The 25,926-nt window shown below is 44.0% G+C and overlaps 1 protein-coding gene across 9 annotated transcripts in view; it reads right to left on the minus strand.

The window, feature by feature from the left end:
- Positions 1 to 4,914: 4,914 nt before the first annotated feature.
- The window catches only part of UROC1 (urocanate hydratase 1), a 424,295-nt gene continuing 403,283 nt past the window's right edge, over positions 4,915 to 25,926 (minus strand). For 5 of the 9 annotated variants that reach the window (XM_085624429.1, XM_085624435.1, XM_085624430.1 and 2 more), the window contains 2 exons: positions 21,635 to 21,734; positions 4,915 to 5,136 (listed from right to left, as the gene is read on the minus strand). In XM_085624429.1, coding sequence (XP_085480555.1) covers positions 4,993 to 5,136; positions 21,635 to 21,734 — 244 coding nt within the window. In that variant the 3' untranslated portion in view covers positions 4,915 to 4,992. The remainder of the gene's footprint in view (positions 5,137 to 21,634; positions 21,735 to 25,926) is intronic. The other 4 variants (XM_085624432.1, XM_085624437.1, XM_085624433.1 and 1 more) reach the window with 1 other exon arrangement.

A 25,926-nucleotide genomic window follows, 5' to 3' on the forward strand; every position in this document is an offset into this window, starting at 1 on the left:
GCAAGAGGTCGTACAGTCACCCGGCCAACCAGCAGATAGTTCATGAACTCTTTGCAGCCACCTAATGAGGTGGATGCCGTGGTCCAGATGCACCACATTGGCACAGGAACAGGGTGACTGAGGAAGAAAGGGAGGCGCATAATCCAGAATTGAGATTTATGACCAAAGTGAGGCAGGATAAGCACATACTTGGACACATCACAGAACAAGCATTTGCAATGCAATAGGTCTCACATTTACGCGAGTTTGAGCTATTGGCATTGTAAATGACAATGCCTTTTATTTATGCTTCAAAAACCAAAACATAAATAAAAGGCATTGTCATTTACAATGCCGATAGCTCAAACTCACGTAAATGTGAGACCTATTGCATTGCAAATGCTTGTTTATCCTGTCACATAGGTCAAATGCCAGGCGATGGCTACTAACAAATTGCTAATTAGTCTTTTAAATGAGGATTGATGTTCATTTTTCTTCCTCTGACTGCAGAGAGAGGATTTTGTAAAGTGAACTATGTGATACTCTTATTGGTGTGAAATTAAAGGTTGTATGGTATCAATTTTCTTCCTAACACATAAAATGTAAATACCTATAAATGTACTGTTCTAATAATTCAAAGTATCAGCAGTTAAGAAAGCACACATTAAGCACTTTTTTGTCATTCAGAAGTTTGGTCGAACCAAAAAAAAATTAATAGGATCAAAAGAAAGCAAGATACTTAACTGTTACTTTATGTGTAAATGATAAATATTTACAGAAACCCAATTTCCACAAATTACTGTTTGTGCGCTGTAAAGTATCAGTAAAACTGCATGTCTGTGCAAATGTAATGGGTGTTTTAATGCAGAATGTGCTGTATGTAAATGTCTCAACTCCCACACCATGCTTTATTAATTTGTGAGACCCTGTGCTCTTAAAATGCACCACCAGCTACACACCACACCCTTACCTCGCATGCTGAATGGACGAGGCTCCTTTGGTACACTTTGTTCTTTGTGTGATGCTTCGATTTTTCACTACCCCGGACGTCAGTGCAGTAACATTAACATCAGCAACCCACCCTGAAAATTGTTTCCAGCACCACAGAGTACCCTTAAGGGTGACAGTTGCGGACTTTCGAAAATTGTAATTTTTGTTCATTAGACCAGATCTCCTTGTGGGACCTGCATACCTGCCAACCTGAACAAAAATCTTACAGTGAGAGGGGGCGGGGCCTCAAAGGCAAGAAGTACCTAAGAGGCACTTTAGAACCCTACCCTGCCCCCAAGCCCCTGACTCCATCCCCCCCAAAAAGTTTGCCGAGGCTTGTGCCAATGTCCTGGAACACACCTTAATGGACGTCGGCTGTTCAAAGCCTCGGGAAATGAGCTGGAAAACCACTATTGCAGTGAGTTTCAGCTCGTTTTCCTGGTCAACATGTGATATAGGGGCCTCACCGGGTGATCATGCGAGGGGAGCCTATGTGTGTCACACGGTGGCACTGTGTGAGTTGGCAAATATGGGCCTGTTTACGGCGTGCTGCACTTGCACATAAAATCACGTGATACTAAAAAAAAGAATAAAACTGGTTCTGCGCTTCAGCGTTCTCTTAAGCAGTGTGGAAAAACAGCCCTGGAGCTTCTCCGGCATTATGAAATCAATAGTATGATTTGAGGTGCTATTAATACACACACTACATGTGCTAACAAAAAGCGAACATTGTGGATACGCTATGCATTACACGGCACTACGGTAAGTGAAAAGGCAGCTCTGTGTGCTGAAGCTGTGCCTCTGGATACACAAAACATCTCTTTTGAGGAGAGTCACGACTGACTGGTAGGTGAGATAACGTGATGCACGGAACAAGGGTTAAAAGGGGCCTGCGTTATGCGCATAGTAACTCCGCAGCGCAATGAGGGGAAAAGGGCCCATTCGAAAAACACATTAGCGCAACCTGGTCGAATCCACCGCCTCAGTAAACAAGAAAGGACAAAACAGCCTACGAGAATCTCTACAAGTACAAACGCGATGAACCGGAAATGACGTGAGAGTGCGGGGTGAAGTGATCTCCGTCAGGCCAGACAGTGGGGCCACAGCTTTGCACTCTATGGTATGGACTACCTGTAACCTGTAAGAATGGCGTTAACACGCAATCCCCTCTGTTGGTACAAAGGACCGTCTAAGTGACCCATCGAGTCCACTCAAAACAAAAATGAAGGTATATTATGTGTGCTGGCGTGAGGTCTCACACTGACAATCCCTCATCGCGATCACTGTAAAGCGAAAGTGATTGCGAAGATGCACACTAGGGATGCGCGCGCAGCAGCGGGGGGGAGGGGTATGGTGCTGAAGGCTGGCGCCGGATGGCTGGGTGAGTAGGAAGGGGGGGAATGCGGGGAGCAGCTGTGCGCGTGCACGCCATCGTGCACTGTAGCTGGTCGCCAGCACAAAAAGGTGGGTAGCATTTTCGAAACGCACCTACTAAATGTCTCGCCAGACCAGCGCATGCGCTGGATCAGGCGAGACCTAAAAAGGCTGCTGCATGAATAGTGGAATGGCATGCAAGGCCCTGCGAATTTGTGGCCTTTAAGCAACATAGGGCCAGGATGCATGGTTAATGGAACTGAAGCAACTGCCCTTGTGCTCACTCTCAATAGTAAACAGAGATATACACGCACATATATGTATGTATGTGTAAGTGTGTGTGTGTGTGTGTGTATATATATATATATATATATATATATATATATATATATATATGTGAACAACTTTACTGAGAAGTTACCAACAATAGTAATACTTGTACTGTTTCCTTAGGTTTTTCCTTATTTTTATTCTTTCGATGAGTCAGTTAATACAGCCACAGCACTACAACCGACACGTTTCGCACACAATAGCGCTTCTTTAGATATTACAAGTCAGTGTTTTACACACACACACATTTAAAACACTCTACATAAATTATAACAGCATTTCCCTTTCAATAGAAAACATTTTTTTTTGTACTAACTTCTACAATTACGTAACCTACATGTACATTCTTTAGCATTTTTAAGCAAATGTAATACAAAAAAGCGAATTTACAAATTGCACTATTACATACAAAACAAATTCAAGGATTCTATATTATTCACTACATACACTTATAAATACCTAAATTCCAAACCCATGGGGTATTTCAATAAAAACCTAATAATTGCCTTTTTAGCTCTTTTCCTTCAGGTCTATGAAATTGAGTTACAGTAGTGAGCTATGCATATACAGATGCAGATACATCAGACTGAAGAGATTTGACTCAATTGACAGGATTCAGCTTGTTGAACAATAATGAACTTGAGAGGTAAATTACTTAACACTAAATTATTCAAATTGAATAGGAAGGAGTATGCATAGCTCACCACTGTAACTCAACTTCATAGACCTGAAGTAGAAGAGCTAAAATGGCAATTATTAAGTTTTTATTGAAATACCCCTGGGTTTGGAATTTAGATATTTATAAGTGTATATAGAGAATAATATAGAATCCCATAGAATCCTTGAATTTGTTTTGCATCTAATATAGTGTAATTTGATATTTTTGTGTGTTACGTATACTTAAAAATGCATGTACATGTTGTAGGTTAGGTAATTTTATGTGTGTGTAAAAAACTTTTTATTGAAAGGGAAACACTATTATAATTTGTGTTGAGTATGTTTTGAATTTGTGTATGTAAAACGAAGATTTGTAATTTCTATATTTAACAGCCCTGAAGCAGCACTAGTGTGAGCGACTCACGTATCAGCTGTAGTGCTGTGGCTGTATTAACTGACTCCTCAACAGAATAAAAATAAAGAAAGACATAAGGAAACAGTACAAGAATTACTATTGTTTGTTGTTGGTACCGTCTCAGTACATGTATTCATGTATTACAATTACTATACTGGTGGGTACCAGTAACAGACTGTAGCGCCGGGCAATATTCCTATTACCCAGAAACAGATATATATGACAGATCACTTGTGACCATGACTGAGCAGGAAGCTTGTGCAAGTACCTTCAAATGCATAATGTAGAAACATTCTGCTCTTATCCCAGCAGTCTGGAGCACCTGAACTTATTCATAGCATGCCTTTATATGTATTGTTACTCCCTTGGAGCCCTGGTCCTTCCTTTCAGTAGTGTATACTCTAAACCCATTATAGCATGACGTGGTTCTCTTATTAGATCAATTTCATGCTCTAGTGCAACGCTCAAGTCATTTAGGGTTGTTGGGTCATGGTCCTTTTTATTCAGTTGTTTATCACATTTATCATGTGTTGTGGTGTACAAGTCCCTATCAAGATGTATAGTCATGTGGACCATGGCTGTGTTGTGTCCAGCCGCTTATCCTTCCCACAAGAATATATTTCTGTCTCTCCCTCTCCAACACGTGTCTGACAGCAGGCAATGGAGTAGAATCTGGTGTAATTTCAGTGCAAATATTGCACTAACAAATTGTACCACATTATAATCTTCCACATCACTACAAAATCTCTTTCAGAAAATTTCAGTGGATTATAAAAGTGGCTGATAAATTGATGAGCCTTTGGTTTTTTAATATAGGTAACCATAGTACCATGTATTACCACCTGTCCAAATGCAGGTGGCTTTTCATGTTTATCTGCTAATTAAATCTAAACAAACCCAAGGAGGTGGTGATTATTATCAGAGAAGGGGAAAAACACACAAATAAAAAGCGAACATGAGGGAAGCCTGATAGAAGAAGGCATCTACGCAGATCCATCTATTGGCAATAAAGTCTAAAAGCACAAAGCACTGCAAGTTAGTCTACTGTAGTGATTTCCTAATCATTGTTCTAGCTGCAAAAACAAATGCTTCAGTCTTCCACATTTACCAATTACTATTTAAATAAAAACAAAAGTATAATTAAAAGAATAAAAAACTAGACAGACTGGTTGGAGCTGGTGTTCACATTTATGGGTGATTCAATCAATGATTTACAATCATGTCGCGAAAGGAGAAGACTTTGGGGATCAGTTTTCCCCCAGGGCTTTGTGAAGGATAAGTTCATCTTCCACCTGGTAAGGAAGAGTCACCTTAAGGCCGCTGTTCTCTTCCATGGTTCGTCGAATGGTTTCGTGCGCGTTCCTGTTACCAGACCAGCAGCGCCTTGCCACCTGTGAGAAAGCAAGAACAGTTTAATTCATAGAGTTGACATACACACCACTATTGTAAGAACACGCAACCTTACTTCTGAAGTTCTTAATACAGGTAGAAGCACTTTTCTATGCCTGTGTTCTCCCTGGGACGCACAGGCTAGCTTTGTGCCTTCTTCAGGCAGAGAGCCAGTGAGTCTCAATACAGTTTGAAGAAGTTTCTACAACTTCTGCCTGTCATAGTACATCATCCCAGCTTACACTCAAATGTAGTAACTCAAAGCATGTATGACTAGTGGCCTGTGTAGATTATTGCACTAGTCTAAGCAGGTAATCGCAACATGTAACAGATTAATTGATTCTGCTTTATATGTACTTAGCCAAAAAGAACAGATGAACGGAATGCTGAATGCCAGTGGATTCAAGCTAGCCGGGGTGATACCCCGAAACTGGTCCTAGGATGCTTGTTTCCAGTCCAGAGAGGACCTTCCCTGGCAGTTCGGGCTGGACTGTTCCCTTTGGGAGCAGGGTCAAGACTGGTTTGCATATGGCTGCGTCCAAATTGGGGTGGCAGGGTGAGCGACAAAACTATGGAATAAACCCGGATCTGTGACTGGGACTAAATATTTGATTTGTTCAGCATTCCATCCATCATCTGTTCTTTTTGCTCTTGCATGTACTTAAAGCACTGATATCCTTTGACTTTTGAAGGTTCTTTTTTTAGTTAAATATTTGTAGATGTGTGGACACAGTCTAACTCCGATGGGTAACTAACCTCGTGTTTTTTGGTTATGACCTTTGCCTGAAGTTTTTCTTCACACAAGTCAAATATGAGCGGTGTAGATCGCTCTAGAGCTGCACTTACAAGTGAGCGATGCTTTGAGAGTATATTCCAGATGGGAGTGTGATACAGAATTTTGTCTGTTTTGGACAACTTGGGTCCCGGTGGATGAAGGCACAAAAATCAAGATCTCCCTACGACCGGTCCGGTCCCCAATTGCATGATTGAGAAAACAAACTAATTCTGCAATATGACTTCACTCAAGTGCAGTGGGCAACTTCAGTTTGGGGTGCATGGCAGGAAAAGGTTCAATACTTCAACTAAACTCAGATAAGGAAACCATTCTGGGAAAAGATTTATTACAGTCATAAATATTTCTTGCTATTTAACTTATTCATTTATTTAATCATTTACCATTTGTGTGATGTGTATATTGTGTTTATTCTACTTTCAGAATCGAAAAAAGCATTTGCAGGGTACAAAGCATACCTCGCACTATTCAAGCTTATGCACCTTTAGCGCGGTGATCATCATGAGCAGCCGAGGAGTCTCTCTCTTCGTGTGTAGGTCATTTACCCAATGCAGCGAAATTTCTCGGGAAACAGCCTTAATCCGCGGTTGGAACCCTTCAATGCCATTACCATGCACTGGCATTACCACACATCCATTACCATGCAATGCATTTAACATTCATTGCCTTTACAACGCAATCCTTTACCACAACTGTCTTTACAGCGCATGTCTTCACAACGCAAACTAACCATATTTAAGGTATCTATCGATCTATAACAAACTTATGGGGTGGGTTAGGGTAGGGTATTGGGTTGTTATGGTGTTTTTATGGTTTAGGGGACGGTAAGGGTATTGGGTGGTAAGGGTGTTTTTAGGACTTAGGGGTGGGTGGGGTTAGAGAGTGTTAAGGGTATTTTAGGGTTCAGGGGTGGATAAGGGTTTTGAGTGAGAAGGTATTTTTAGTTTTTAGGGCTGGGTGGGAGTATAGGTTGGTAAGGGTGTTTTTAAAGTTTAATGGTGGGTAAGGATATGGAGTGGTACAGGTATTTAAAAAAAGGGGGGGGGGGTCAGGAGTAATTTTCTAATTTCTAATTTCTAGGTTTGGTGAAGCGCAACAGCTACCCCAGCAATGGGGCGTCCCGGCGCTGAGAGACATGCTCACACCTACTAGACGGGGGAGTAAATAAGGGCCCTAGAGAGCAGGAAAGAGGAGGGTCTTGATTGCTTTGCGAAAGACTGGGAGACAGTCTATGGAACGTATGCTCAGCGGGAGATCGTTCCATAGTTTGGGACCTAGAACGCTAAAGGAGCGACCTCCAGTGCGACAGCGCTTAATTCTGGGTACTTCCAGAAGAAGTTGGTTAGAGGAGCGAAGTTCACGGCCAGGAACATAGGGTCGGGCCAGGTTTCGCAGCAGAGGGGGATTTCCCTGTTTGACAATTTTAAAGATCGTGATGAGAGCTTTAAATTTAACTCTGTGTTCCACGGGCAGCCAGTGGAGTTTGCGGATGGTGGCTCTGGCTGAGCATCTGCGTGGGAGACCGACCAGCGTTCTAGCCGCCGCGTTCTGGATTCGTTGGAACCTAGCCTTTTCTGCTTTGTTTGCTCCCAGGAGGAGGACGTTCGCATAGTCCAGGCGTGACAAGATGGTTGCCTGGACAATTAGCTGGCGAGCCTTTGAGTCAAAGAGTCCGAGTATAGGCCGGAGGTTCCTTAGGAGACCTATGCAGGTGGCTGCCACCTTTTTAGTGTGTGACTGGAAGCTAAGGTTAGCATCCATCCAGACTCCCAGATTTTTTACACAGTTTTTAGGGAGTGGAGTGGTGCCAAGGGATGACGGCCACCAGTGCTCGTTCCATAGGCTGGTGTTTCGGCCAAGGAGGAGCACCTCGGTTTTCCCAGCATTAAGTTGGAGGTAATTATCCGTCATCCATTGTGCCACCGCTGCCATGCCCTCTCTGAACTTGGATGCCGCGATGGACGGGCTTTCCGAGAGGGTGACGACCAGCTGGGTGTCGTCAGCGTACGAAACCAGCGTGAGCCCCCACTCTTTGGCCACATCCGCAAGCGGCTGGACATATAAGTTAAAGAGGGAGGGGCTCAGCGCTGAGCCCTGGGGGACTCCTTGAGCTATGGGATGGGATTTAGAGAGAAATGGGGGGGCTGACACCTTGAAGGATCTGTCCTTAAGAAAGGATTGGAACCATGCAAGAGCGAGGCCAGTCACACCGGCCATCTCCAGACGTTTCAGAAGAATGTCGTGGGATACCGTGTCAAAGGCTGCGCTGAGATCTAGAAGGATCAGCGCAGCACTTTGACCGGAGTCTAAAATCGTCCGGAGATGTTCGGTGGTGGCCAGTAGGGCAGATTCAGTACTATGGCCCGCTCGAAAGCCATTTTGGGATGGTTCCAGGATTCCGTGGTGGTCCACATGTTTCGAGAGGATGCCATTGACATGGGCTTCTGCTATTTTAGATATCCAGGGGAGGAGGGATATTGGCCGGAAGTTTTCCGGCTTGGAAGGGTCCAGGGTGGGTTTTTTGATTATCGGTGATACCCACGCTTGCTTCCAAGCTATGGGTACAGAAGCAGAGGTGAAGGAAAGATTGAGGATATCCAGCATGGGGGATAGGAAAAAGTCAATCGAGTCCAGGAAGTGAGAGGGGCTCATGGGGTCAGCTGGGGAGCCAGACTTCACTTTCTTGCAGAGTTTGGTCAGGTCAGCAGCCGTGATGGCAGGGATGTGGGTAAGAGGGGTGATGGTGGAAGCTGGTGTCTTAAGTTCTCCAGAGTGAAGAGGGTTCTGCAGTAAATAAATATATATATATATAATAATAATAATAATAATATATACACACACATCTTATGTATAATTACCTTGAGTTGTAAAGGCATGCGTGGTAAAGGTATATGCATGTTGAAAGATTGTGCTGTAAAGGCAATGCGTGGTAAAGGCACTGTATGGTAATGAATGAGTAGTTAAGGCATGGGTTGTAAATGCATGTGGGGTTCCGTCATATGATCAAATTCCTCATCAGTGGTTAGAATTAGGTGGTTATTTTCTGCACGGTAGGAAGGCGGGGTTAGTTCAATGCGTGGCAGGATGATTTTCACCATCTTTGGCACAAAGATTGCGATGGAGTCCTAGCACTTCATGCCTCTAGCCTGGCGAGATCTTAGCTTTATGGCTCTGACCTCCTGACACAATTATGTTCCCAGTTTGGGAGATTTGTTGGTTGCTAAACAGGGGCAGATCCACTGAGTAGGGCAAAAAGAAAAAAATTATAATAACTCATTGTTATTATCATCATTGTATTTTTCTCTTGTTGCTCAGCTGGGCAGGGGCAAGGCTGGGCTTTCACAGAGGAGCTGGAGGAGGAGTGGCTCGCTCTCCAAGTGCACATGTTGGTTTTCCTTCTCGGGCCAGCCAAACAGTCTAACGCACTTTGCATGTTCTCCACCCAGGCGGCGGCACACAGGTACGTTTTTTTTTTTTTCATCACCCCGCAACTCACCCCCCCAATCGTTGAATAGCAGCTGCCACGGTTGCTACAGCCTTATATGAAGTGCAGAAGGTGATGAAAGCCAATTTCTAATTATTTACTAAGCACACAGTGACATCCATTGTCCCAGCTCTGCAGCACTGTAAAAACATTACAGCTTCATAAACAGAAACCAAGCCTTCAAACTAAACAAAACGTAAATACCCACCACTCTAAATGACTGGCGAGGATGCATCCAGTTTAGAATGTAAGAGGCAGGGGTGTTGCTGAGCAAATTATTGTGTAGGGCAGTGGTTCCCAAACTTTTGACCCCTGACGACCCCCATTGAGTCACCACTGGAAGCCGGGGCCCCCCAAGCAATTTGTATGATTTAAATTTCAAACATTAAAACAGTAATTTGAAAACAATAAACACACGTGTGCACACAAAACAAATACTCAAATTACTAAGGATTTTAGTACTTTATATTGAAAGAATTTGCAAAAAACAGGAAGGTTAGTGCTGCATCTCCGTGACTAACTTTTAAATGGTTGGTTTTGTTTCGCAGTACGAGGCTCCTGCCAGGGCCAGACTGGAAACCCAAAGCAGCCCTGGCAAATGTTTTCAGACCAGTCCCCATACAGTGCACACCAGGTGCAGTGAGTGAGCCTGACCACTACAAAGGGGGCTTTGTGAGGCTCTCCCCCCTAGAAAATTTTGGAAGCAATGGTGCATTCTACAACAACTTTATCATAATATATTGAATTGTATCCATTTTTAAAGAATAGTAAATGATGACTTTACAATGCACCAGGATACGGCAATTTTTGTTTGGGTTCTTCAATGATTCCCTTATTATCACCTTTCAACAGTGCCTCTCATCTCTCCATAGCCCCTCTGTCACATGTATTTCATTTGTTGTATAGCATCTCTCATACCATTGAAGGATATCAGAGCACTTTACATCACAAACATATAGGTGCAGATTTACAAGCCCCTTGCACCATGGGTGCGTCACAAAAAGTGAAACACCAGTGGCTCATTTTAGTGCCTCATATTTCCAAGGCAGGAAAAGCCACCCTGCGTGACTTTTCCGGGTCTTGTAAATATGGCCCATTTGCACACAGCACTTTGCGTGAAAGTGGCATTCCATGGGTGTTGCTATGGGTGTTCCCACGCAACACCCATGAAACTAGACACATTTCCAGATTTACTAGAAATTGTAAATCTGGAATGTGTCTGAATGCTATGCCTCCCCAGGGGAGGCATAGGGAGGCGCAACGAGGAGAAATGTATTCATTTCTCATCGTTTTTTTCCTCTTTCTATGCGTGTTGCATTCTGCAGCATGCATAGAAAGAGGATATCACATCTGGGGATTGTTTATGTACAGGAAGGTGTCCCTTCCTGCACATAAACCATCAGTAAAACAATGACGTTTTGCAAGTTCTATGTGTGCTAATGTAGCACACTTAGAAGTTGAAAAACGCCATTTCTGATTGTTTATATGCAGGAACGGTTCCCTTCCTGCACAAACAATCTCCCCACGACGCAGGCATCCTTGCACCATGGTGCAAATGTGCCTGTGCAGACGCATGGCAGCAGTTTGTGCGCCAGCGCAGGGGGAAGCACAGAGATGCGACATATTGTTGTAAATATGTCGCATCCCTGTGCTTTGAAAGTGACTCAGTGCAGCGCAGCCAAATGGCTTGCGGCACACACTGAGTCACTTTCCTTGTAAATCTGCCCCATAGAGACAATGATTCATACGTGTAAATCAGTGTATAGAAGATGTTAGATAAGGCAAATGCGACTATAAGGTGTAGGATTCACATGTCATTCATACTGGTAGGCATTTTTAAAGAGTGCTTGGTCTGGAGAAGCACAAACTCAGAATTCAGAACATAACACAGTGGTTAGCATTGACTTTAACAATACAAATGTATTTCCACCCAAATAAACCTTTTTTAGAAGCATCAGGACAATGAAAGAATTGGAAAAAACATATGTTTCTAACTTGTACCATGCAGTTTGCAAGCAGCTCCTGGATGACAGTTTATAGGTCACTGTGCTAGATTACGATTGTCACTTAAGAACTGCACAGTAACAATAGAATCTGTGACAAAAGCAGTAACCCACTAACCTATGCACATTAAAAACTGTTTTTTTAAATGCATGGTACACACTCTTTGTAGTAGGCATATTAACCGTTTGTGCTACATTAGATAAGTCAAAGCTGACATTTGACAAAACTCATCTCTCTCCAGCAGGCACATTAATCACTGATGTTACCTTGACACTTTTATTGTTGCTGGAAAACTGCTAATTCTACAAGGAACTTTGTTGAGCTTTGAAAATTACTGCCTGAGGACCCCCTGGAAATGTGTCACGGGCCCCTGGGGGTCCGCGGACCACAGTTTGGGAAACACTGGTGTAGGGCATTTCTGCTGCTACTGCTGTTGCCATTGGCTGGGACAGCAAATTCCATTTTTGTTGACTTGAGGTAAATGATAACTTCCATGTTTTGAGAAGGAGGAAGCATTATTTTGGATGATGGATGACTAAAGAGACATTCAAATACATATTATAAGAAGTAGCTGATATAAAGACGAAACTCCAGAAGGTAAGAGTAGAATTTTATTTCCTAACTCCGCTCTCCACCAGTATTCTTCAATCCCCTCACTCAACATTCTAAGGTCCCCTCCAGGGACTCGGAGCAAACCAATACAAAGCAGGGGTGAGAAAGGAGGAACATACCAAGTATTAATATACTAAATAAGTGCGCGTAATATACATTGGAAAGGAAACACATCGTAACACATCTTCCCCTTAATACAAATAATTAAACATTGTAACACAAATTTCCCCTTAAAGCAAACTGAGGATTATTTGTACCTAATAAAGTCTTTGTGCCAATCTGGAGTCTTGCGGGTTCTTTGTGTAACAGGTAAATCATTGAGGTCTTGATTTTGTGTCTCTACTGCATGGTCATGAGATTGGCTGTGTGAGTGTTGAGATCTGTCCATGCTCCACATTTGGTCATTATCTAATATGGCTGTGCTGTTTCTTACAGCTGTGATGCACATAGGTTTGGAAAATGTTGTTTCAGGATTGCTCCTTCTTGGCATCTTAACACATACCCAGTCTCCCACTTTCCATTGTGGGATTTTGGTCCCATGTTTAGCGTCATACTGAATTTTGTATTTAGTTTGGTGTGTATCGATTTTGTCCCTGAAAGCTTGCATGTCCTTTGTGATGAGGGATCCCCCTCCCAACCAATTCGGGAAAAATTTTGTGCCAGGTTTCCTTCCTCTTAAAGCCGAAAATGGAGACATGCCAGTAACTGAATTCGGAGTGATGTGATAAACCCACAACATTTCTTGTAACGCTTGTTCAGTGGGTATTCTATTTACAACAGCCAATTGTATACAACCTTTGACCATGCGGTTCATTCTTTCCACTAAACCATTTGCCCTTGGACAGTATAGAGGCGTTCTCAAATGTGATATATTAAGTTTTCCTAAAAACTCTGTCATGGCATGAGAAGTAAACTGGACTCCATTATTAGTGATCATGGAGGATGGTATGCCTTCTTGAGCAAATGTATCTTTTAAAAACTGAATGACAGATGCGGTTGTTACTTGGTAGACCATTTTGACCACGGTCCAATGAGAATGGAAGTCAACTAAGACCAGTGCGAACTGTTTTACCACCCCCTTGAAATTGAGAGGACCTATGATGTCCAATGCAATCTTCTCCCATGGTTGATCAGGTACTGCTATAGGGGAGATGGGGGATTTCCTGGTTATTCTAGATTTGTCACTGTTGGCACATGTAAGACAATCTTTTACTTTTGTCTCCACCAACGAGTCCATGTTGGGGAACCAATACCTTTCACGTAACCTTGCTTTAGTTAAGCTTCTGCCTAAGTGGCCCTCGTGAACAAGGTCAATTATTTTACTCCTAAGAGTTTCTGGTGGAATTATTTTATTATTTCTGAATAAAATACCTTGATCTATGTTGAGTTCATAATGTACCTCCCAGAACTTCCTTACATCTGCACTTATTTGATCAGAAGAATTGGGCCAACCCTGTACAGTGTAAGAAATGATCTGTGTCATAGTGTTGTCGGAACTCATGCAATCTAGCCATTCTCGTGTCGTGATGGTATTCAGGTTGAGCTGGATGACAGGGTACTCAGGAGTTTCAAATTGTTCCTCCTTGTCAATTGGACTTCTAGACAGGAAATCTGCCGCAGAATTTTGAATACCTGGAACATATTTGATTGTAAAACAGAAACCCTCCAAGCCTAGTAACCACTTAGCTATGCGGGGAGTGTTACAAGAGTTATTCTTTGGGTTAAACATGAAAATTAGGGGTCTATGATAAGTACGCAAGCAAAACTGAATACCCCACAGAAAGAATTTGAAATGTTTCACCCCCCAAAAACAAGCCAACACTTCTCTTTCCACCACCGAATAGTTCCTTTCTGATTTGGTAAGGGATCGTGATGCAAATGCAACAATCCTTTCTTTGCCATCAATAATTTGCAAGAGGGTAGCCCCTAAACCTTTTCCACTTGCATCTGTAGTAAGAAAAGTCTAGCGGTTGTGTTCGAAGTTGCACAAATACGGAGCAGAGTGTATGCCTTCTTTTACTTTAGAAAATGATGTCTGATGTTCATCTGCCCATTTGAATTGAGTGTTGTTCTTTGTAAGTTATCTGAGGTTGGTGGTTAGATCCGAGAAGTGATTTACATCTTTCGCCATATATTCAGCCAACCCTAAAAATGACTTCAGTTCATCTTTGTTTGTAGGTGCAGGAGCATCCCTTACCGCTTCAATGAGGCATTGTTTGGGTTTAAACCCTTCCTTAGAGATGCAATGTCCTAGGTACTCTACAGATTCCACACCAAATTGGCATTTCTCTTTTTTAAGTGTAAGTCCAGCGTCTCTGAATTTAGAAAGAACTTGTCTTATAATAGTGTTATGTTCATCAATATTGGCACCATAGATTAGGACGTCATCCTGAAAGCAAAGCGTCTTTGGTATCTCTCTTAAGATATGTTGCATAATTTTCTGAAATACCCCTGCCGCAGAGGCCAATCCGAAAGGCATGCGACTGAACATGAAGGTTCTCTCAATTAATGTGGTTATAAGAACCAGTAGTCCAGAAATAAAGAATATACCAAATCACACCATAAAGAACACAGGGATGGCCTCAATTTTCCTGGTGGAAATGCCCCCTCAGAGTTCTCTGGAACATGATTAATGCTGAATGCATTATGAGGAAATCACAGGAAAGGATCTTGGCAAGCATTTCTGTGCTGTATATCCTTTGTCCATGATGCTCTGCAACAGCTGGACCTTTGATTCTGCTGTGCAATCTCGGTGTATTTTCAAGATAGCTGCTGCTTGCAAGATGGGCTTTGAGGCACTCTAGACCATTCTCCATGCAGTGTAGTCAGATTGCTCTAGTCACTAACTCCTGCACAACCAGCTCATCCTATTTCGAAGATGCAACTTGAGATATGATATGCAACAATCTGTGGATAGAGAGGCGATTAATCTCCTTATGAGAGGTCTCCCCCCTCATCGGCAATCTACCTCTGATACTAGTAGAAGAGGTTGTTGATCTTTATTTTTTTTGCTATAGTCTCATTGACTTCCCTCAGAAATAGAAGATAAGTGATCTGTCTATAGATGGTGAGACCAACATGGTCCAGGCTGGCTTTCTTCAGTAATGGGATTATCTTCACTGGTTTTGAGAGTGCAGGAGAAAACGTCATGTGTGAAGGAGGTACCGATTGTATTGCAGCATTTACATAACGCTTACTTCCGCCATGTAAGGCACCGAAGCACTTGCCCACATGGACAGCTAGCTATGCTGTGTAGTTTGTGTGGTTGGAAGGTTGTTGTCTTTCATATCTTATGTGAGAAGAGTTTCCACATCCTGCTTGACCATCACCGAAGTACGGTTATCGCTTTCAGGAAGTTGGCAACTATGAGCCTCTCTGAAGGTCTCTTTATGGTACTTCTTATGATCATAGTCTACTTAGCTGGTTCCTTCAGTGAGTTGTCTAACCTGAAATTGTGTTTATATTTTTGATCCTGAGCTGGCACGGCTGAAGTGAGAAAAAAGTAGAGACATCTGCTGGGATATGTTTTGTTACCGTCATCTGATATCAGAGTGGATTTGTGAGATGTAAACAAGCAACCATAGTGTACAGTTATTAGGGACCTGTAGTGGTGGACTAAAGTCCTTCAATAGGTCAGTAGTATGTTAGAGATCTCTTCAGTTAGTCCATGCCTGTTCTTTTGGAGATAGCCGCGTTATTGAATTATTGACTGCTACAGCACTGGTGATGGACAAGTCCTGTAGCATGTATTTCTTATGCGAGTGTTAGAGGGGTAGGTTAGAGTTAACTGCCAAACACCTTCTTAGCTTACCTGCATATAGAAAGTAGTGTGCTGCTTGGTTTGGTCCCTATCTGGTGGTTGTAAGTTCTGCTTGAAGGTGCAATTCTCTTTCCGGGATCTATCCCAAGGAAAAGTGATAATGTTATTAACATGTAAATAGCAATGTTTTCAACAGCCTTCTTAATTGAATACACTCCTGAATGCTTAGAATTTTGGCAGATATAGAGAGACCCCCACCTGGGGGTGGGTCTGCTCCGGCGTCCTTTCTCCATATGACATGGAACTGTAACAAACTATTGGAGCTCTGGGGTGAGGTCATATGGTTATTACAAGTAACGACATGGGTTCAAGTGGAACCCTCCGTCACGGACTTCCTACTGGGAGTACTTCCGAAACTTAGGAGCGGGACTAAGGTACAACACCGATTCGGCCTTTGGGGTCTGGTACTCGCCAAGAGATGGGTGGCGATCCGCTGGACGTGAACTAAAGCATCGACGATTTATGAATGGGTGGGAGACTTGTGTGAGAGGGGCATGGTGGTGGATAGAAGACTCCAGACGATGCCCACTGATTACCACGATGACAAAGATTTAGACATTTGGGCGGGTATGTTAGATAGTTTGACCGAGGGACTTAGACGGATTATACCATACCTGCCTCCCAGGAGCCAGGGTCGGTGTCATTCCCAGTGGAGGATTGAGGCACCACCGGAACATCTGGGATGGCAGGGGCTGAGTGTGCCTGGAAGGATCTCTGTGTGTTTGGGGGGGGGGGGTCGCTGTGACCGCTATTTGCTGCCCTACCTCCCCATGGTCCTTCACTAGTTCTACTATACATGGTCTTCCACTCCCCTCCTCCTCGCCCCAACCTTCGATATACAAACATGAGGAATACTACATCATGTAAACAGTGTAGTTGTAACGGTCTCCAGCCACCGCTTGGTTTTACTCCGATTTTGTTTTTTATCTGTGTTGAGCTATGATTGTACACTGTACTTGGACAACTTTAATAATGTGTCATCGGGTCTGATTTGGAATAGATGTTGCTCCGATTTTACGTGAACTATGTGTTCTGCATTGATGAGCCTTATTTTATACTGGTTTCAATAAAATCCAGTTTTTAAAAAATTATATATAAATCGTTAAAGGATTTTAGCTGTGTGTGCGCGTCAGACGGTGATCCCAATAGTCTGCTTCAAACGATAAAGTAGAGGATTTTGTTTTTTCTGACAGGGTATTGAAAGCATCTGGTGATGAAAGATTGCTTTGGTCTCTTTCTATGTTGGTTGGGCCATATGTTGATGTGGTGCTGCCTGTGTTCTCCTTAGGGACATTTTCCATCTTTTAATTTTTATGATCAATTCCATCTAGATTTTGTCTCAGAAGACTTGTGATGTTTCTTGTTTTGGCACTCTGGATTGCTGAATTGTTCTAGAATCTTGAGGAGATCTTCAGAAGGAAAGTCTGCTTCAGCTATGCTTCTGGAGTAGTAATACATTTTTGTGGTTCCGATAGCTCTTCTGTAGGCTTTGTTATTGCGGTGTACTGTGCCTGTGTCTGTTTCATTTGGTTTTCTCAACTTGTGTTGTAATAAGTGGAGTTATTTTTTCATCCTTTTAAAGTGGTTGTTAAACCATGCAGTGTTCTAATTTCACTGCTATCGGTTTGTCCAGTGTAGTGGAGATCCAGTTGTAGGTGTGGATGTCTTTTGGTCAACCAGTTATGCCCAAACAGACTTCTCTGAAGACAGACACCACTGTGATGGATGAGAGAATGCCATCTGAAGAAGGAGCTAGACCACACTCAAAAGTAGCGGGTGAAATGCTTGAATTCATCTCAGGTACTGAAAACCATTCTGGGCTGCATTCTACTCCACAGTTTAGCACACCTGTCATTACAGATATGGACTTCGCCCCACACAAAGGACTATACATACCAAACTGCTAGGCCAGACCCCCTTTACATGGGAACACAAGCTATATGCCAAGAATCGATTAAAAATACATAAATAACAAAATCCATATCTAAAACACATGCCATCTGAAGACTTTGGGGCTCAAGGGACCTTTCTTAGAAGTCAATTTTTACTTTAATAGAGCCAAAGGCTGTGAATAATTCGCAAATGACTGACAAAAATGTTTAATTGCAATTGTAGTAGAAGGACCCCGCCCAAACTAGCTTATGTGGTCAAGATCCCATCTGCTATTTAAAGGAGGGTGGGTTTAATTTACCTTGGTGCCATTTACAGTAACCCTGGGCGGAGTTCGCGGATACGCGAAACTGCGCGAAGTGAGAAAAAAAACCTCCACTGTGCTACGCGGAGCCCTGCAAGCGGTGGAGTGCAATAGAAATATGCAGTTTGCTGTGATTTTCAGTGCCAGGTCCTTGGCCGCACTTTGCAATCATTGCGAATGGCACCATCCACAGTGCAATCAGGCACTGCTTTCCTTTCTGTCGTTCGAGTAGATTTTTACTTGAACTGCAGCTTTCTCAACGCGAACGGGCAGTTTCTCAGTGCGAGCGATCGCACTGAGAGTTTTTCGACACTCGCCAACTTGATGTTGACGATCGCAAACTTGGAAAAATCTCGCCGGGAGTTGGAGTTTCCTCACTCGCTAACATGATGTTGACGAACGCGAGCGAGGAAAAAAACTCCACTCCGTGAGCTCTGCGTTACACAGAGTGCGGAAAACTCCGCGAGCGGAGTTCACCGCCCAGGCTTAATTTACAAGAGTTTTCCAGAGAGTGGAGTGTGCCTGTGTGTAATATAAATGCTTTCGTGCCACTGGAAGTTGCGTCTTTATTCAAGCTAGTGATACTTGTTAGTACTTAGGCAAGATGGCCGTCCCATTGAAAACCATGAAGCAGTAACAGGCTATAATTTCTGGTTTAGACCTACTACTGTCAGCATTGGAATTCCGTAAAATTACAGCCTCTCTCCTGATGTTGCAAGATATGTGGATTGCAGGAGAAAGAGAGGCACAGAATACGGGTGAAAGCACACAGCAAGCCTTCTCCCTCTCGCTCCTGCCACACTTCACAAGGCCACTGGAGCAGTGGAAGGGGGAAGTGGACATTCTCATCCGCTCCCGTGTCCTCCTTGGCTCTGCCAAATTAAGAAAAGCAGTTTGTCAGAGAAGAGGGAGAGTCAGGGACTGATTCGTGCCCACTTTTGCAGCTCTTACTGTTCATGCTTGACAGCGGTGATGGCAATGCCTGCAGCAAGCGACTGTCAGACATGCACACACAGGAGCAGTGAGTTGCCCAAATAGATCAAAGCCATGGTCTAGCACTCAACAGTGGGTTATAATGCTAAATTGAAACCCTTTTCTCTTTCCCTACCATAAGCTCCTACTCTCCCTTTGAAGCTAACTTTTATGCCATACAAAAACATACCAACAGGCCGTCACCTCCTGATGGCGGACTTGCTACAGACAGCTCGAGGTGTCTGTTGGAAACAGCATTGTGCACAATACTCCACAGAGCCAATCCTTGCTCAATATTGGAGTTCTTGTTATGTTAATCTAAGCCGCTTACTCCTATTTGTAGCTTTCCTTCCATTCTTACCCACCCATATCAGCTTTTGGTAGGTTGGTCATTCGTTCTGCTCCTAACAGTACTTCAAACAGAGCCATGTTTAAACACCATCAGTTTGCTGCCCTTTAGTGCTACATACTGGTCACTAGACAAACTGCAGAGAAATGTGGAACATACAATATCAATCTTGACAAACACTGAAAACTACATTAAACAAGCATTGGCAATGGGAGAGAATGTGGCCCAATGGCTAGGGCGGTTGACCTCTGAGCTGGGGAACCGGGTTAGAGTCTCGGCAGGGACGCTCAACATTCTGTGATTCTGGGCAAATCACTTAATCTTCCCGTGCCTCACAAAAATGAATGTATTCATCTGTAACATAACTGGTGCTCATGTAAAGCGCTCTAATACCTACGGGTCTAGTTCGTGCTATATAAAACTCCACAAAAAAAAATAATGCCAGCTGGTCTCGCAAGTATGTAAATGTAAACAAGAATGAAGATGAAACTGCATGACGTTTTATGTAGGAACAATAAATAATTATGGCTTGCTCGATTCATGTGTAAAATAAGTTTGCTTGTGTTGGTTTTTTGTACTGGTTGTACACTGGAAAATATTAGGCAACTAAATTAAACGTTTTACATTGAAACTGGCTAACTAAAGTGACACTTCCTGCCTGGGTAACCCCGCTCACCTTTTGAACGAATAATGAGCGCTTATACTATTTCCTTAGGACTGAAGTGGGAACCTACTGGAAGTTTCGTAAAAATAAATGTGCTGTCCCAAACAGATTTAAAAACAGATCTTCCACTGCTCTCATCCACCATGGCCAAAGGACCACCACTTAAATCCACCCTGTTTCTGGGAGAGAAGACTGCAGCGGCACGCTTGCCGGGGGCCGGTTGGGTTCATTGTAGTCTAACTTGACATCCAGATCACTGTGAGTTGTGCTGGCTACCTGTGCCCTGCAGAGTGGTCAAGCTTCACAAGAAAGCTTCTGCCTTTGCACTTGCAAGTAAGAAGAGGTCTAATAGGTCAACAATGAGTGATAATATGAGCGCCTGTTTAAAGCACATCGCCATGTGCTGAATAGGCCTTGGATACTGACGCACGTTTTATTGGTAGAAAGCCAAAGGGCCCTGGCGGGATTTAAACACATGTCATACTGGCTGAGCACTCATTCACTGCTCAACCAGTTCAAGGTTAGCTTAGTTAACACAGTTGTGCCTGCTAAGCGTATTCTACCAGAACATTTGGGAGGGCTTGACAATGTCAACAAGTTTTCAGAGGCTCCAGTACCAAGGCATCTAGGCATCTAGGCATCGAGGCATCGAGGCATCGAGGCATCGAGGCATCATTCTCTGCAGGGCGGGAAGGGGAAATGTATTTGACTGACTTTCCCCAAGTGAAAGCATTTGCGGTTTTACAAATGCTGTAGCTTATTGTAATGTGCGAGGTCTGGGGGTGAGATCGTGCTAAGCTGGGGTGACCCACAGTTGTCTCAGAAGAAACAGGGCAGGTAAATCTAGAATCTAGCCAGCTGGTGAGTTACTGTAATCTGGTCCATGTCAACTAAACTATGCTGAACCCCAACACTTCGAGACTATGTGTTTAAAGAAAGCAGGCGTTCTACAAGTACATTGTGTTCTCTACAACAGACGCATCATTTAGTAGATATTTGCAGCTCCATGCGGAGAGCCGCATAAGTGTTGGTACAAATCCCACGTGGGCAAATACCCAGTGGCCCCAGTGCAAGGAAGAAAATGGGCCCTCTGATGCCGTTTGAAATCTGAAACACAGCAGTAATCAGCGTTCAGGGGGTCTTTCAGGCCTCTGGTCCTGGTGCCACTGCGGCACCAGTAGAGACCATGTCCATGATCTGCAACCTGTTCCAACTCCTTCGCCATGCAATGAGGAATAACGTGCAAAAAGGGTCTTCGTAAATGCACTGTTGCGAGGTAGTTCCCTTACCTCACTGTACTGCCTGCACAATTTCAGCCGGGTAGGCTCAGAAAGAAATTGGGCATAACATAAATCTAGGACTGAGCACAATTTGCATGAAACATGTGATAGTAAAACTCTGCACCATTTCCACCCAGTTTTGCATGCACCATACACAATTGTTCACCCTAGCATTGTATCTGTGATTGGACATTTCCCCGTGCACGTGACAGTCCAGTGCATGCTGTCTCCTATTTATATTTCCTATATAATTTCCCATGTATGGTTCACAAGCTACTGAAAAATTTACAGATGGCCAAGAGAGCTTCGGGGCCAGAGCTAGACTCACCCCATTGGAGACATCCCAGCCGAGCATCATTTTTGCCCGCTCCTCCGCCTCTTCCGAGCCGTCTAAAACGAGGCCGAATCCTCCATTTATTACTTCACCCCTAAATGGAAAGAAGAAAAAAAAAATGTTTGTTCAGCCTGGCTTAAAAAAAAAAAACCTCCTCGTGTATGCCGTAGGGAACGCAAAGTAAGTTTAGCGCGTGGTATGCACGAGGGACTATTTACTGTACGGAGACTGCGGCGGATTTAGAAGCCAGGCCCCCCAGGTCTTCACTTCTCTGCCCAGAATGTGCAATGAGCCGTGCTCTTTCCCACACTGCCCTGCCAACTGCGTGTTTGTGCTGGCTGAGGCGCGCCATATTCCTACCCCGAGGGGGTAGTGCCCGGGGCACGAGGCACCACGAGTCTCATCCGTGCAGGGTGGCACCGGGCCTCCCTTCCTAGTAGGACTTCAAAGGCTTATTTCACGGAGCCCTTCTGTGCAGAAAGCAACGCGAGGGCACTGCTGCAGGCAAGGCTTGCTACGGTGCAAAAATTGAAGTGGATATAAACAGAAAATAAAAATAGAATATAAGAGTTAATAAACCAAAATCTATTCACTCAAAAAATATATTCCAAAAGGTAAATTGAAACCACAAACAGCAGACATTTTTACAAAATGCTTCTTAGCACAGTACTTACACAGCATGCACCTTTTGAGCACAAGTTTCTTACTGCACTATCAATATGTATCACAATGGAAAAAGCTTTACACATTACATCGAAGTGTAGGCTTCTTGTGCTACATCAACAAGCAAAGCGTAATGCACGTGTCACAGTGTATGGCTGCAGTGCAAGCTTCCCAGAGTACATCAGCAGTGCACAAAACATCAAGTTTAACTGCAGTGCAAGCTTCCCTTTCTACATCGCCTATGTTATGTTATGTTATGTTATGCACTTTTGTATTGCGCACAGCTGCCCCAGCTAAGGGGCGTCCTGGCGCATGGCAGGCAATGTGCAACAGATAGCAGAAACACAACACAGATAAAAGATCTATTTAAAAAAGAAACGTTTTCAGAGCTTTGCGAAAGGCCAAGAGGTCAGTCAGTAGCCGCAAGTCCACTGGGAGGGAATTCCAGAGTTCAGCCGCCCTCACCCGAAAAGAGCGACCACCAGCCCGACACAACCTGTATCGGGGGACCACCGTGAGCGCCTGGCTTCCCGATCTCAAAGCGCGGGAAGGAACATACCACGACAGGAGGTCAGCAAGAAATGGCGGACCTATTCCCCTCAAGATCTTAAACGCCAAGCACAACACCTTGAACTGGATGCGTGATTTAATGGGGAGCCAATGCAAGGATCTCAAGACACCTGAGACAGAGCTCCTTCGGGGTAAGCCTACAATGGCTCTAGCCGCGGCATTCTGCACTCGTTGAAGGCGGGTAGTCTCCGCCACGTTGGTCCCTACCAAAAGCAAGCTGGCATAGTCCAGGCGAGATAATACCGTGGCCTGGATTATCAGCTGCCTGGTACCACGGTCAAAGAACTTAAGAATGGGCCTCAGCGACCGCAAGATGCCAAAACAGCCGGCCGCGATTTTCTTCGAGTGGCCCTCGTAACTGAGAGCGGGATCCATCCACACTCCCAGATTCCTAAGTTCAGTGACCGGGAGAGGGACCGGCATTCCAAGCTTCTTGTGCTACATCAACAAGCAAAGTGCAATGCACGTGTCATGCTCGTGTAGGACTGCAGTGCAAGATTTCCATACCACATCAAGAGGGCACAAAACATGAAGTTTAAGTGCAGTGCAAGCTTCCCTTTCTCCACTGCGTATGACCCCATTCCAAGCTTCTTGTGCTACATCAACACGTCTGTCTCCAATGTACGTTACTGTCGCTATCTCAAGTCCCGGTTGGCACCATGTTGTACTTGGAGAGCAGAGTTGTCATACAAGAGTCTGGAGCCACACAGGTAGATGGTGAGTTCTGTACTTCAAGTTAGGACTTTGGTTCCGGCCAAAGCCTGACCGCTTCTGTTAGGCCCCCATCCTCACTCCATCTGTAATGAACTGCTAGGTTCAACCCCACTCATGGACCACAACATTCCATGCGTCTGCGCTTTCACAGCATTCACACTAAACATGCGATTGCACGCCTACTCGGCTAATGCACACACACACTTCACATCATCCAAATTATTTACATACAAGACAACCAGGCATTCCACATCCGTACATGAAGTCGCCTGCTTATTTACTGCATGGACCGAGTACCCTCAAACTGGCAATCCAGTGCTCTTCACTTTTATTTTGTTCAATAAACTTTATTAGTTTTTTTATAATAAAAAGCAATACAGAGGAAATGAGGAAGGAGAAGTAAAAGATTCAACATCCAACAGTTGCATAATGTGTACATTAATGTGGTACATACAGGTATGTATGAAAATGGCATGAGATAACAGACATAAGCCCAGTACATAAGCGATAGCGGCTTTTGGTACCTGGCTATAACCTGAGAAGTGTCGCTGTTGGACGTGTTAAGAAGCTGTACCCTTCAACCCCTCTGCTCAGGCCCTGGCTGGAATTCTAGTTTTTGGGGTACACTAGCAGCACAGGTGCTCTTATAAAGTAATGTACACTAGCCTCTGGGAGATGGGGATCCTTTTGCGTGTATTTTATGTACCTGAAAGTATTTGCAAACATTGTAGGACTCATTCTAGGATTCTACACCGATTTCTCATTTTCAAGAGTCCTCCACTGTTCACGATCATTTAGCGATTGCTAACAGTACATAGCGTTTCTATCGGAGGACCCTCGTTTCATCAGTATATTGTGTTGCAGGTAGATTTTCTCGTGTGTTATTTGGAAACGGACAGTGGTTTACTTAACAGATATATATATTGAGTTATTATCGAACTTTTGTGTCTTTACAAAAAATACTCCCAACTTGAGTCGGACATTTACATCTTTAGTGCAACTGTGAGATCGGTGTTGGCAGCTGTGAGAAACTGAAAGCGTTGGATGCGAGTCTTTCCCAAGTAGTACGTTTGCAACTTCCTCTTAGTGGGAACCAAGTACCCCCTGTAGCACTCGACTCCCAGGGTAGCGAATCAGACCACTCCAAAGCCTACACACGGGAGGTGGTGTGGGCAAGTACCTTCAGCTCACTGATACACAACAACAACACTCAAATTATTGACTTATCAGTCCACCTATACTAGATGCAATAGCACAACATAAAGCAGTATCATCAATAAGGCAGGCCTACTAGCTTCGTCAGGGTATCACTATATTAGCGAGAGCCGAAATCTTCATATAATCCACCAATGAAATCAATTGAGACACTACCAACATGCAGTACTATTTGTGGGAATATAAAACTTAAACTTTGCTTTGTCAATCACCAACATAGACAATAAAAAATTAGATTGAAAGAAGTGTCAGAGAATCATATTTTTACTTTTACTATGCTGCTACTGCAGCTTTAGGACCAACCAACAAACAGAGGCCACCACACTCCAGAGCCACGTATTTGATCCAGTGGTACCAGAAAATGGGCAAATCTCTCCCGGGGCCACCAGTGACACCCTTGGGAGAAAGAAAAGGAGTTTCGTTTGGGGGGGGGGGGCGGGTAGAGGGAGGCTGCTGCACATTTGGCAGCCCCCAAACATCTCCTCAAATGGTGGTGCCCTTGGCCACTCTTGGGGTACCACAACAGGACTACATCCTAATTTCCAGCACTCGCATGTTATTATGGGGCACTGCTAGGCCTGGTGGCTTGCATATTTTATGAGCAGCTTTCAAAAACAGCGCCGCAAGGCAGCTCTTGGGGTGGGTGGGGGGAGAGGGGTTGAGCCTACTACGGCGCTGTCCAGCCAGCATAATGTCTGGCTGGTGCAGGACCTGGCAGCCAATTTCTACCGCACACATTCTTGCAGGTAGGCAGTGCTGGTGTAATGTGCGGTCCGCTCATCTCAGGCATAGGAAGAAGGGGATGCACACCAAGAGCATGGCGGTGCTCACTGTTGGCTTTCTGTACCTGCTACAGAGTCCCTGGGGCCGAAGGTTGCTCTGGAGTGGAGGGGAACCACGTACGCCTACCCATTAAAATAGAAATTTGCAATGTTGGACAAAGGTGGGGGACTTAATTCAAACCCTCCTGTGTTTCAAAGGTCTGTTCTTTCTCCTTTGTTTCTCTGGGCTTTTGCTCCCCATCCCAGGTAAAGTGTGAGGAGATACTTAACACATGCAGATTTCTTCTACATCCCTTCCTTTCCCGGGAACCGGGTAAAGAACTGTTAACAGTTCTATTATGA

Source organism: Triturus cristatus, chromosome 9, assembly GCF_964204655.1.
Source record: "Triturus cristatus chromosome 9, aTriCri1.1, whole genome shotgun sequence".
Taxonomy (NCBI): domain Eukaryota; kingdom Metazoa; phylum Chordata; class Amphibia; order Caudata; family Salamandridae; genus Triturus; species Triturus cristatus.